Raw genomic sequence first — 14,398 nt, 5'->3', positions numbered from 1 at the left:
ATTTATGTTTCATAAAGTTGACCTATAACTGCAAATAATATCATATGACTCTGGCCTTTATTTTGAAAATAATTAAAATAAAATAGAAGAACACATTGCAGTCACACTCTGTGAGTGGCATTGTTATGCTCTGATATTGGCCTGATGTGTCTGCATAAATGTTTATAGGGAGGGGTGCTGGCCTGGATGGAAGTTATCCAGTTGGGCTCAGAGATGACATTTATCTTGTCAAGGCATATCTTTAGGGCGTGTGAATGCATGTTTTATTCCATTGGAGCAGATTTGAGTCTTGTGGCTGGAATAAGTTGTAAAGAAGGCACAATATTAGAGTGACATTGCCTCAGCGGTAGTGTAATTAGAAAATACATTAGAAAGTGTATTGCGTCTGCACTAATTGATATTTGTTTTTGTATGTCTAATTGGTCTGAAAATTTATGTTTCATAAAGTTGACCTATAACTGCAAATAATATCATATGACTCTGGCCTTTATTTGAAAATAATTAAAATAAAATAGAAGAACATATTGCAGTCACACTCTGTGAGTGGCATTGTTATGCTATAATAGCATAAGATTTTGGCCTGTGTCTGGAAAATTCAAAATTAAGATTTAAAGAAGGCACAATATTAGAGTGACATTGCCTCAGCGGTAGTGTAATTAGAAAGTACATTAGAAAGTGTATTGCGTCTGCACTAATTGATGTTTGTTTTTGTATGTCTAATTGGTCTGAAAATTTATGTTTCATAAAGTTGACCTATAACTGCAAATAATATCATATGACTCTGGCCTTTATTTTGAAAATAATTAAAATAAAATAGAAGAACATATTGCAGTCACACTCTGTGAGTGGCATTGTTATGCTCTGATATTGGCCTGATGTGTGTCTGCATCAATGTTTATAGGGAGGGGTGCTGGCCTGGATGGAAGTTATCCAGTTTGGGCTCAGAGATGACATTTATCTTGTCAAGGCATATCTTTAGGGCTGTGTGAATGCATGTTTTATTCCATTGGAGCAGATTTGAGTCTTGTGGCTGGAATAAGGTGTAAAGAAGGCACAATATTAGAGTGACATTGCCTCAGCGGTAGTGTAATTAGAAAGTACATTAGAGAGTGTATTGCGTCTGCACTAATGTGATGTTTTTTTTGTATGTCTAATTGGTCTGAAAATTTATGTTTCATAAAGTTGACCTATAACTGCAAATAATATCATATGACTCTGGCCTTTATTTTGAAATAATTAAAATAAAATAGAAGAACATATTGCAGTCACACTCTGTGAGTGGCATTGTTATGCTCTGATATTGGCTGATGTGTCTGCATCAATGTTTATAGGGAGGGGTGCTGGCCTGGATGGAAGTTATCCAGTTTGGGCTCAGAGATGACATTTATCTTGTCAAGGCATATCTTTAGGGCTGTGTGAATGCATGTTTTATTCCATTGGAGCAGATTTGAGTCTTGTGGCTGGAATAAGGTGTAAAGAAGGCACAATATTAGAGTGACATTGCCTCAGCGGTAGTGTAATTAGAAAGTAAATTAGAAAGTGTATTGCGTCTGCACTAATTGATGTTTGTTTTTGTATGTCTAATTGGTCTGAAAATTTATGTTTCATAAAGTTGACCTATAACTGCAAATAATATCATATGACTCTGGCCTTTATTTTGAAAATAATTAAAATAAAATAGAAGAACATATTGCAGTCACACTCTGTGAGTGGCATTGTTATGCTCTGATATTGGCCTGATGTGTCTGCATAAATGTTTATAGGGAGGGGTGCTGGCCTGGATGGAAGTTATCCAGTTTGGGCTCAGAGATGACATTTATCTTGTCAAGGCATATCTTTAGGGCTGTGTGAATGCATGTTTTATTCCATTGGAGCAGATTTGAGTCTTGTGGCTGGAATAAGGTGTAAAGAAGGCACAATATTAGAGTGACATTGCCTCAGCGGTAGTGTAATTAGAAAGTACATTAGAAAGTGTATTGCGTCTGCACTAATTGATGTTTGTTTTTGTATGTCTAATTGGTCTGAAAATTTATGTTTCATAAAGTTGACCTATAACTGCAAATAATATCATATGACTCTGGCCTTTATTTTGAAAATAATTAAAATAAAATAGAAGAACATATTGCAGTCACACTCTGTGAGTGGCATTGTTATGCTATATCTGTTGTAATATTGAAAAAAGTAACTTAACTTCAATAACTTATGGAGCTTTCAGTAATTACAGGGAGAGTTTGGCCTTGGGGAATTTCGCGCACACCACTATTCATGGTGTCTATGATGAAATTATCAATAGTTTTTCCAATACAAAAATAGGTAAATCTTTACATTTGTGTACTCTTGATTATTGATATAAATTTTCTTGATTATACTAGAGTGGTTACAAGTCAATGGTTGTGCAAGAAATTTGATTTTGGAAATTCACTGAAATGTTGATTCAATATGCATTGCGGTCTATGATGAAACTGTGAATGTTTTTTTGTTAGTACAAAATTAGATTAATCTGTGCATATATGTATGCTTGATTATTGATATTAATTTTCTTGATTAGACTAGAGTGGTCTATGGTTGTGCAACACATTTGATTTTGGAATTTAACTGTAATGTCGATTCACTATGCATTGTGGTCTATGATGAAACTATGATTTTTTTGAGCGGTCTATAATGTGCATGTATTTTGTTGGTGATTTGCTATTCAGGAAATATCACATGGACAATCAAAGTTTTGGCCATAAAATCAGCTTCTGTCGTAAGTGACCCTCCCCCAAGATAGATTCATAAAAGTGACCCTCCCCTTGAATTGTTTTCTAAAAGTGACCCTGCCCCCAATTTTTCCGGCCCAGCCCCTATAATTACTGAAGGCTCCCTTATTTATATTTGTAAAGTTTGTCAAACCTTCCTCTGACTACCGTTATTTAATCAGTCTGAAGATCCTTTTTATCAGCTTCTATAGTTTTTGATATTTTTATTTTGGTGTTATGCGTACTAATTAGACTTGTACACCAACAAGTAAAACTTTCCATTTCAAAATCTGATGGATTCCTTGAGGGCGCCCTCACGCAGTACAGCTGTATACAGCTGTAGCACGGAAGTATAATACTTCCATGGCCGTAGCAATCGATCTTGCCAGTAAAACTGTCTCCCACCCTCAATCACATTAATATTTGCTCAACTAATCTAGAGACACACACACAGAATGTCTTTCAAATATGAATCACGAAGAAAGATACTTAGAAAATTAATTGCATGAGGCAGTAAGAATAAGTAGTTAGTATCGCTGCTCAAGTGCAATCACTGGACGCCATATTTGCTCTGGCCCATTCCAAATTCTGGTACAGGTGTCAAAGTCCTCACTGTGTTAGGCCTTTTTTAAATGACATTTTAAATTCAACCCTAGATTATCAAAGCTTACAGTATTTGTACGTGCCTCTATCTCCACCTACAAACTAATGTTTATCACTAACAGAATTAAGCATCTCCCTACTGATTAAATACAACTTTCCTTTACTGATATACCTTCAACAAAGTGGTACAACTCAAAACAATGCTTGAATCTCATCAGAATATAAGTACATCAGCCAATCGGAAAATTGGACATAGGCCGATGGGAAAACTGGACATAAGCCAATCGGAAAACTGGACATAAGCCAGTGAAAAACGTCAAGCTAATTACAACATATTCAAAAATAGCCACTCATTCAGTTCAATTTTTAACGTACTATTTCAATTGTTAGCACAGATATATATATATATATATATATATATATATATATATATATATATATATATATATATATATATATATGTATGTATATGGAACAATCCAATACGCTGATATGCGTAGCGTATTTCTATGCAGATCATGAGTATACGTAATGCAGATCTTTGCACATAAAGTGTACACTGTAGTTTTGTATTTTATTAGTATACGTACGTGTATACTTAACGTATTTGACACATGTACAGAATCAGTATATGTGCATATATTGTTGTATATCAAGTATTTTGCCTATATATATATATATATATATATATATATATATATATATATATATATATATATATATATATATATATATATATATATATATATATATATATATATATATATATATATGCAGAATATCTGAGACGACATATGATGTGATGGTGATAATGTCACGGACAGCGAAATCCGTCCTCTTCAGCTTTTTTCATGTGATGCTGTCTTGATGCATGCACAAGTTCATAAACAAGTTCACAATTGTTCTCAACGCGATGATGTCGAGTCGGCAACCTCTATGCTGATTGGTGGATACAGGATGAAAAACAGCAGATGTCCCTTTGCCTGCATGCAATTCAGCAAATCTGACATCGAAATTCCTTAATTCTACATCTTGACGATAACTTTGAGCGTTACATAACCGTTCACATACCAGTAACTAAAAAGTCAAAGAGAAAAGTATAGGACGCAAACCCTGATTGTTCTTTTGTTTTCTTTTGTTTGTTTTGTGTTTGTTTTTGTTGTTATAGAGCGCTGATGAGTACAGAAGACAATATGATACTTCACGGGGAGATCTCTATCACTCGTTGCACAGTTACGCGTATGACAGTGTTTGGGTCATCGCAACAGCGTTGCACAGAGTGGCTGAGAAAGTTGAAAACATATCAGCATTGCTTGACGTCGACGACGAAAGTAACGCCTTCTTTGATCTCTTTGAAGATGCCATGAATCAGACAGAATTCACAGGTGTAACGGTATGGACTCTCCATATTCTCGTCAGCTTAAAGTCTTGTAAGTCAGAATAGCGCCTATAGGGGACAGATTTTAGCATTCTCGTACGAATCCTTGGTCATCTGAAAACTTTGTGGTCTTTTTTTGTATCTGCAGAGACTGTTAAATGCTAATCGTCTTGTTTGTGTGAAAAATCGAATTTGTGATTGTCCAAACAGGAAATACTATCCATACTGCATTTCAAATATCCGTAAACACGATTGCTGAAGATTTGGAACAAGCCGTAGATTCGCGCATGCGCGCAATGACCGAGATTTATTCTTGATTCAGAAAGAAAAGAATGAAATTTTTATTTCGAATGAGTTTGAGCAAAAGTTCCGTCAAAATCTCATTTTATTGTGCGCATAGCTTTATTTCGAAGTTGTATCTGATTTCCCCTTAAAACTAAGAAGTGCCTTGAACCAAGCACCAGTGAATACGTCACCACTTTCATCATTTTCAGTGTCGCTCTTAAGAGACCTCGGTGCAGCTGGTGAAATGAGTCCTTAATATCTTTTGAGTTATGCCCACCGTTCACCGGTTTACAACTTTGCTCCCCCGGGGTCAACAGTGATTGTGCGGCTTTATCGCACATTCCAAGAACCTCATCGGTCCATGCAAATCCTTCTGTATATAGGCAAGATTTGCGAACGGGCGCGATAAAAACCCCAGGACAAGTTATCGACATATTGGAATACACGATGGAACGTTAAAATAAGTACCGTATGAAACAAACACGTGTTCTGAATGGCAAACAGTTGGTTCTTTGTCTCTGAAAATCAAGCAAAGGAACGCATCGTATCGCTCGCTTCCTTTTAGAATATAGAATAATTCAGTTTTATCATTGCTGGAAAGACAATGACATAATATGATCGTGTATTATTCATTCTACTTAAAAACTTAGTATAACATCATTAAAACCGATACAATTTTTTATGTATGATTAATCATTATTAATTGATTCGAAGTATCTATTTTTTTAACTCCAGGGACCGCTAAGATTCAATTGCAACGGGGATCGCTTGGGAACTATTCTCTTACGGCAATTCCAAGGTATGTGTTTTCCCGTTGTATCCATGGCAACTTGATTCGATAAGTCCACGCTTGATAACATGCATTTGTTCTTCGCCGGTTTTTAAATAAATCATACGTTTTTTTTATCACCTACTTCCTGCTCGCCAGGCTGCCTTCGTTAATGCTTCGCGAGTAATCGCTACTGTCAACATTTTCCTTCCGTCTTGTATGCTTTATGGTCACGCACGCATCGTAATACGCCTTTTATTTTATCTGATGCAGATGATAAGACGGTGCAGATTGGCGAATATAATGCCTTCGACGACACCATCAGTTTATTGGAGTACCAGGTGTTTTGGTCAGGTAATGTACGCAGTCGCTGATTATGATCGCGGTACCACTATATCGCCTGGGGAGCTGAATAATACAGAGCATAATAATTATGGTGTCTTGCGCTTTTCACTTATGTGAAGATTCTGAAGAAGAAAGACCCCGTAAAGATACCAAAGCCCTTAGTTAGTACACACATCGAGCTTTGTGGTTCTTGAGAAGCTAACAATAAATAGGGCTAAAATTATAATTTTCTGGTCATCGCGCACATCACTGTGAGACCAGTGCGCGCGCCATGAATCCCTCCTTTGAGGTCGTTTGTCATGAATCATATTTGCTCGGCAACATTCCTTACCTTGGTATTCCTGGAACGAACGGTTAACGCACAACCTGCAGCGATGCAACATGTCATATCACTGAAATTCATAGACTTCTGCAGAATGTAGAGCTGCCTTACTTTCATGTTCACAAAATGCTAAAGGGGAAGTCACGGTGGTACTCCTATACCAAAGTGGCCAGGGAAACAAGGTTACAGAAAAGTGCATCACTTTTGTTATGTGCGAAAAGGGCCCAGAAACGCAGCCCTTCTTGCCTTTAACATATACAGTCACTCTTATTTTGGATTGTTACAGAAAAGCATGTTCCATATTGCATGAATTACTACCACAGGGATGGGAACAACCCAATTTCACATTCCATTTAGCGGAGAGCGCTTAGTTCTTCGCAAAATTGTAGCATAGCGCAGTTCATTAGAATATATTTTACATTACAGTATGTTTCTGTCGTTAAGCTGATTACATTTCTGAAAATGCTGTGAATAAATCGTAAGCAAACTCATTTACTTTTTGGGATTAACTTGTCGCAGGCTTTGCGAATTTGTGACTTAGCAATTACGACCTTGCGATACCGTACAGCGTTAAGCTTTGTGCGGGACTGAACAACAATTCTTTGGTCGAGCAAACACATTTAGAGAAGAATATTGATACCGAGTTACAGTTTGAAAAAAACCATCTGCTCCTCTAGCAGTGGGCTCAACAATATTGCCTGACCTTTTCAACGGCTTTGGCGGATATCAAATAGTTCAGCTCTGAAATAATTAACCCCTGCCTCAGCCGACAGTAAAACACGACAATTTGTGAGGCCGAGGCTAGCGAGTATTCCCTTTACGCGTGGCTGGTGCCACCTAATGGGACCGTTTTTGTAATGTTAGCAATACTACATCTGCGAAAGGTGCCGTGCAGTTTTATGGTCTGGGAATAGTCTTTACATCAGAAAAATACTCCGAATAGCAGAGTGTAATTGAAAATTAGGGTAGTACGCGCTCCGAAGTTGCAATGCTTAAAACTCTCGCTCAAACTTTCCGCAAGGAAACTTTCAAGTTTTCCCTTTTGAAAGCGAAAATAAAAATCAGGGGTCACCGTGCAAAATTTAGTACTAGAGAAAAACATTACTCAATATGCATTTGAAATTCAAAATTGCAGCTAACCGGTGTTACACTCGGAGGGGAAAATTTAATGTTGTATTTTCACAAAAATAAGCGGGTGAAAACTTTAATTTCCCCTACAGACATGAAAAAGAGCCCCCACAAGTGGTAGGCAAAAAAAATATTGTTGTTAAAATGTGAGAGTCCGAATATCTGTCCCCGAGGTGCATTCTGCATGTACCTTAATGTAACAGCGTCGTTGATATATCCAAAGAGATTGTTTCTTTAACGTTTCGGGAGTATGATGTTTCTGAACGCGGCCTGAGCATCAGGTGTGTTCTTCTGGAAGTCAGTGGTCATGGGAGGAGTTGTTTAGATGCTGTGTGACATCCTCAACGAGGCTATCGTCTACCCAACTTAATAATTGAAGTGGTTTCGTGACGTGAAAAACAACCGTACGTTTAATGAACTAGGACAATTTTGAGATGAGATGTCGGCGTGTGGTGCATTTGTATCGCCAGGAACATTAACGATTATGTACAAATGGCACGATTACAGCATAAATGAACTGTCAATAAATTAATGGCAGTGACCAAATTGATTTGTTTAGGCTGACGGAAATTTGTGAACGGAATTCTTAAACTAAATGACGCGCTAATATTGACAAAACCTAATGTTAGCGTGTATTCTGTTAATCAATAAGTCCACATTTAAAGTCTGCAAATAACTTTCAAGCTCTCCTTTTTTTCATCTAATTGAGTCAAATTTTCGAAGGTTTCAAGAAAATCACAAAATTCGGGTTCAAGACCGTTTCCATGACAACTGAAACCAATTCTATAGATCTAAAGATATTTCAATATGGCGGTGTATTTTCAGGTGACGTGAAGTTTGAGCAATACATAGTACCTTAAGTGAATGGATACGCAGCACACGGTTAATACTTTTAAAAAAAATCATTGGAAGGTACATGAAAAGAAAGCAGATGCCACCGTCGACTTTCCCAGTACATTCTTTACGTTGTGAATCGATTGTTATGTTGGAACGTTTGTTTCTTGAGCGTGTTAAATGTCTCCCTCTCTCGACTTCGACACTTAGCGATGTCGAAATTTCTGATTAGACATGTAGCTTGCAGTGGGCGAGACGTATGTAGGCATCTTTCGCTATCGAGACGTATTTTCTTTTCCAAAACTAATGAAGACTCGTACTTTAACATATTTTGACAATGTATTGATCTAGACTGTGTATACTTATTGTCTGTTTACTATGTTATTAAAGCAGTGGCCAATGACCTGCCTCGTTTTGGCCGTTTAAGCAAGTAATGTCCGCGTGCAATTTCGACACCACATAACATAATGTGAAAACATCCAAGTTGCAGTTTTTTCTGTTTGTGTAAAGCGGTGATCTTTTTTGTACCGAGGATTTTCTTGATTGATACTGATGTGTTTTGTTCTTTATCGAAAGCCGAACGATTGAAACGCGCACTCTTGCACTTGGAAAATCGCACGGTCCACATAGCTTTCTTCGAACCTTTTTTTGTCCCGGTGTTCATGATTTTGCATTTATGGATATTTGAAATATTCAAAATATTCGCCACTATATGTGTTACTAACTGCACGAAGAAAAAAATCATTTCCGATTGTTAAAGCAACATGGTGAAAACTGAATAATCTCTTCAAATTTCAACTTGAAACTGAGGCATGAGTCAGTCTACAACCTCTATGTAGTTTCGGTAAGGTTCACTTGGGTATCGTGCCGAAACTACAGAGAAGATCAAGACTAATCCATGATGGATGTTCTCGTAATTTCAAGGACCTGTCCATGAACAATACAATCCCTACATGTAAAGAACACACTTTCTCCACCACTGAAATACGACAATTATGCTCATCCAATATCTTGAAATAGCGCCGATGAAGTGTGCCTCGGTTAAATTTACTGTGTGTCTCAGTGACAATGATTTGCACACTTCACAATCAAAAACCTGACAGGTGATAGCGATCACCCTGATGAATAATTCGCCCATACTTAACTTCCAGGTTATCAGTCTATCGACGCCTGAAGTTCCACTGACAGGTTTTGGTGATTACTTCCCCATTTTTTCCGTAAATCTGACAGTTTCGACGTCCGCTTCTCGTTGACGTCTGACCACCGACGTGTAAAAGAAGGTTTGATGTTACCACGATAATCGGCAGAGTTCTCGACCTGCAGAGGTGATGATGATGTACTTTTTCTTTTTTATCTCCTAGGTGGCTTTCCTCCGAGGGACAGGCCGATCATACATCATCTACACAACGGTGTGTCTTTACTGCTCTACATCGGCCTGTGCAGCCTGAGTTACGTGGGGATAATGTTGGCGCTGCTCTTCCTCTTCTTCAACATGAAGTTCAGAAATTACAGGTAAAATAAGGATGGGGCGGAAATCATTTGGCATTTGATATCAAATCCTATAGCTTTTGTCCACCGCTGATCCGAGGAACGTTTATATATGGAAGGAGCAAGTCTGGTTTTAGCGGGCGCGTTAATTCAGTCATGAACTCTTAACTCATTACGCCTACCTGTTCTGTATGCTGAGGATTACAGCTTAGTCAAGTCGCTTGTATACAAATCTGGGGCATACCAGAAATGATATCACGATTGAGAATTTAACTGGCGGGGTTAATATTTGTTCAAACTGACAAACATTATACCCCTGTAAAACAAAAAATCAGCCATCATGAATTTATGCTGATATACGAGTCTCTCTTGTAGAAATAACATTTGAAATCTCCCTATCTTTCTGAAAACCTCGTTCTCCTGTGCTATCGTTACTTGTCGCAGATACATCAAGATGTCCAGTCCTTACATCAACAATCTGATCATAGGGGGCGCTGCTCTGTGCTACTCCGCTATTTTCTTCCTTGGACTGGACGGGCGATACCTCGCACAGAACAACTTTGACGTTGTGTGTGCGGTGAGGCACGTTTAAAGTTATATAGTTGGTCATCTTCAATTTTCAAACCCTCGTTAGACACCATATCTTTTGAAGCAAGCGTCTCTAGAGTTCATATACGCAAGTATTGTCAATCTATTAGCATTTCGAGGTATGAAGTACAGGTTGTAAGCCTTTTCTATGCAATTGTCGGTTATTTCTCTAAATAGCAAGCTGTCTTTCATTTGAACAAACACCAACAGAAATCACCAATGTAAGACAACTCAAGATATTTGTGGCTCATATACATGCATAAGGAGCGTACGGAATAATCATGTGATATATGAAATAATCTTTTGATTCGGAATGACATATTTGCGACTTTTTCACTGACTGCAGTGTTTTCACTTTTCCTACAGCTTCGCGCATGGCTTCTGGCGCTAGGCTTCACCCTAGCTTATGGCGCCATGTTTGCCAAAACATGGAGAGTACATAGTATATTTACAAATATAAGATTGAAAAAGAAGGTGGGTATTGAGCGTGTTGCTGTTGGAAATAAGGCTCTTCCAAAGTTCAATTCTTTCGTAATTTACCACTGCGCTTCAAAATTATTTGTCTAAGGTTGCATCTGTCGTTAAGAGTGTTGGTTAAGAGAACGAAGTCGCCACTTTTGTAAATAAGTATTTTAATTTTCTTTGAAAATAATAGTCGTATTTGTATTTTGCAGTTTGAACTGCGTTCAATTGATAATAATCAAATGTCAGAATTTGATTTTCTTTCAAACTATACATTATATACGCGTGACACAAAATTACCCTGATGGCGAGAAGTCTCCTTAAATAGGAAGTCAGAATTATTTAGACGTAGTAATTCTTGTAGAGAAGGCATGAGTAGACGCGTAGTTACAGATCATCTGTCATGTAAAAGAACACATAGATGTAAAGTAAAGTAAATGTGTCACATAAACAAAAACAGCAAAAAGATTACATTTTTCACTTTAGATTTGAGCGATAAAGTTCTCTAAAGATGTCATCCAGAATGGGTCCATAAAGGACAAGTCAATTAATGCGTTCATGAGGTATAAATTGTCAAATTAATGGTATAAATCAACAGACAAAATGATAGACCCTCTATCATACATTTTTTATAACAGAGCATAAAAGACAGTAAGCTGTTCGGCATCGTGGGCGCCTTGGTGTTTGTTGATCTATTGATTCTTATCTCCTGGGGGATTAATGATCCATTGAAGAGGGTGGAACATTATGAGGAACCTCAGGTGAGTGCGTCTTCAAAGACGATCATTTTCAGTGTCTTTGCTCAACTGCATGCCGAAAAGAGAAATTTCAAAAAATTTATAGTCGCGTGCATAACTATGGAAGACCGGTCACGACATGCGACATGCGAGTTTTTAAAACTGCGATCTGCGGTTAGGGTTAGGGTTAGGGGTTAGGTTTTCTCTCGTAAAAAGCCTTACTTCGCTCTCAACCCTGGAGGTTAGGCCAAGGGACAGAAAAATTGTAACGGCATAACTTAGGGTTAGTTAGCGTAAGGGTTAGGGTCAGAGTTAGGGTAGGGTTAGGGTTAGGGTTAGGTCGCAGATCACAGTTAAAGACGCAGGTCGTATGTCGCAGGTCGTGACCGGTCTTCCATACATGTCGGAGTCCTAACGTGGCCGCTATTTCTCCCAGGGTGTATCCATTGTAGAAGTATGCAGAAATAAGCTCGTCTCTACCTCTGTAATCCATCGTTAGGAGGAGAACGAAATGACATGTATGCAAACTCCATATTAGTTTTGCAACTCGCATGTCGCAGTTTAAGAACTCCCAGGTCGCAGTTTAAAAAAAACTCGCATGTCGCATGTCGTGACCGGTCTTCCATACATAACTTACTTCCTGCAAATCTATTAAAGGAACTCCATCAGTAAACCCTTTTGTAAAATAGTAGTTCGCAGAGATACTGATATTAAGCACAACAAAACTGGTATATTCACACACCTCTACTTTGATTATGTGAAACATAATTCTAAGAAACCTTTACTTTAACTTTGCAGCCCGACCCCAGAGGAAGAGATATTAGCATAATTCCCATCATGCAACATTGCAAAAGCAATCGAATGACAATATGGCTATCGGTGATATATGTCTACAAAGGAATTTTATTGGTAAGTCGTTCGCATTTGGAACTTAAGAGTTGATTTGTTATGGTAATCAACCATGAAGAAACAAAGCTAAGGATTTAGATGAACGTTTTTTAAAAGTTTGCCCGTTATACAATGTCGTTTCTTACAAAATTTGTATTTTATCATCCTTATCAAAACCTAATAATTTCAACCTGGCTATGTGCAACACGCTATTGTGTATCAAAATTAGTATTTACCAAGCATAACAGAGAATCTATCTCGGAATCTTGACAGGTGTTTGGCTGTTTCTTAGCCTGGGAAACCCGTCGTGTCAGTATTCCCGCCCTCAACGACAGCAAATACATCGGTATGAGTGTCTACAACGTGGTTGTCATGTGTACGACTGGTGCTGCTCTGTCATTTTTCATGCCAAATAATCCAGATGCGTCATTTGGACTTATAGCACTCTTTATTCTGTTCTGTACTACAATAACTCTATGTCTTGTGTTTATACCTAAGGTATGTATATAATATAACACAATAGTATATATATATATATATATATATATATATATATATATATATATATAAATATATATATATATATATATATATATATATATATATATATATATATATATATATATATATATATATATATATATATATATATATAAATCATTTACGGTTGACCTGTCAATGTCAAGAAAATTCGAAAAGCTTGGCACGCTTATGAAAACACCTAAGTTAATGTCAGCTTTCAAGAGAAGGCTATTGACGCAATTTCACAACAGTATTTGTAATTGCTGATGATTTTTACCCACAATGCAAGTTGCTACAGTTACGAAGAGACCCGCATGGAGAAGATGGGAAAATTCGATGTACGAACGCAAAATCCAGCTACAGAGTTCCTCCAAGTGTCTGCACCGTAGGAATTTCCATGAAATTTCAACAACTGAAAGCCGAAAATATTGAGCTTAATAGGATTTTGGCAGAGGTTAGTGCAAGAATGACATATTAGTCCATGGTTGTCATTGATTTAAATACAGATTTAACAAAACCATGTGCGTAAATGAGCATAAAATTGCATTTTCTGGACAGCACTCCAGTGCATGGTTTCCTCTGTGCTTTGTTTCCGCCGTGAGAGAACACAACAGTAGTTGGAGTGCGTTATTTCCAAGGTGCGCATGTTGGTGATAGTTTTAGACGTAGTTACTACCGATCATAGGGGTCATTTCTACATATTCGTTGCATCATATCATGGGCTCTAATAACCATTAAAACGTCAAAATAAAGTATATGCAAGGCATGATTTCATTCGAAACTAGTCAATAACCTGGCACTTTACTTTGTACAGTTTACACATTTGAGTGTACTACGAATCTTTGATATGTGTACCTTCACATCATGGTCACTTTTTGAAATCGACGGCTGAAACATGTACAGAATGTGAAATATTTGACATTTTACACACATGATAATATCATCTGTCCCGAACAGAAAGACTCTGAAATTTCACTTCTGCTGGAAAAACTGAAGCCAAATACTTCCACTGAGACGGATGACGAAGTGAAGACAACTGAAGTAAACCACGTGACAAAGACTGAATCAGGTGTGCGACGTGTTGTTTCTGTAGTTACTGTTTTTCTCAGATAGACTGCAGAGTTGTTATCATGACAAGTTTTGTGACGGGAATGGAAGTAAGTGTTGTTACACGAGCACAACTATGTGACGAAATTGAGTGTTTTACTATGATAAACATTAAAAATATGAATTTTAGATTGGCGAACTGCTACTGTGACAATCAAAATTGATAATATTAACGCACAAACATTCGGTTTCAGAAGTGTAATG

General features: G+C 37.5%; 1 protein-coding gene across 1 annotated transcript in view; it reads left to right on the top strand.

The window, feature by feature from the left end:
• Window positions 1-14,398, top strand: part of LOC139140729 (gamma-aminobutyric acid type B receptor subunit 2-like) — a 47,147-nt gene that overhangs the window by 32,166 nt on the left and 583 nt on the right. Inside the window, exons 8-18 of the mRNA XM_070710115.1 lie at window positions 4,510-4,734; window positions 5,740-5,803; window positions 6,047-6,127; window positions 9,764-9,914; window positions 10,335-10,467; window positions 10,845-10,952; window positions 11,579-11,701; window positions 12,476-12,586; window positions 12,839-13,063; window positions 13,377-13,541; window positions 14,045-14,156. Of these exons, the coding sequence (XP_070566216.1) occupies window positions 4,510-4,734; window positions 5,740-5,803; window positions 6,047-6,127; window positions 9,764-9,914; window positions 10,335-10,467; window positions 10,845-10,952; window positions 11,579-11,701; window positions 12,476-12,586; window positions 12,839-13,063; window positions 13,377-13,541; window positions 14,045-14,156 (1,498 nt within the window). The remainder of the gene's footprint in view (window positions 1-4,509; window positions 4,735-5,739; window positions 5,804-6,046; window positions 6,128-9,763; window positions 9,915-10,334; window positions 10,468-10,844; window positions 10,953-11,578; window positions 11,702-12,475; window positions 12,587-12,838; window positions 13,064-13,376; window positions 13,542-14,044; window positions 14,157-14,398) is intronic.

This window comes from Ptychodera flava, chromosome 9 (assembly GCF_041260155.1).
Source record: "Ptychodera flava strain L36383 chromosome 9, AS_Pfla_20210202, whole genome shotgun sequence".
Classification (NCBI taxonomy): domain Eukaryota; kingdom Metazoa; phylum Hemichordata; class Enteropneusta; family Ptychoderidae; genus Ptychodera; species Ptychodera flava.
Note: the sequence above shows the minus strand (reverse complement) of the source record. Positions and strands in the feature narration are given on the sequence as shown.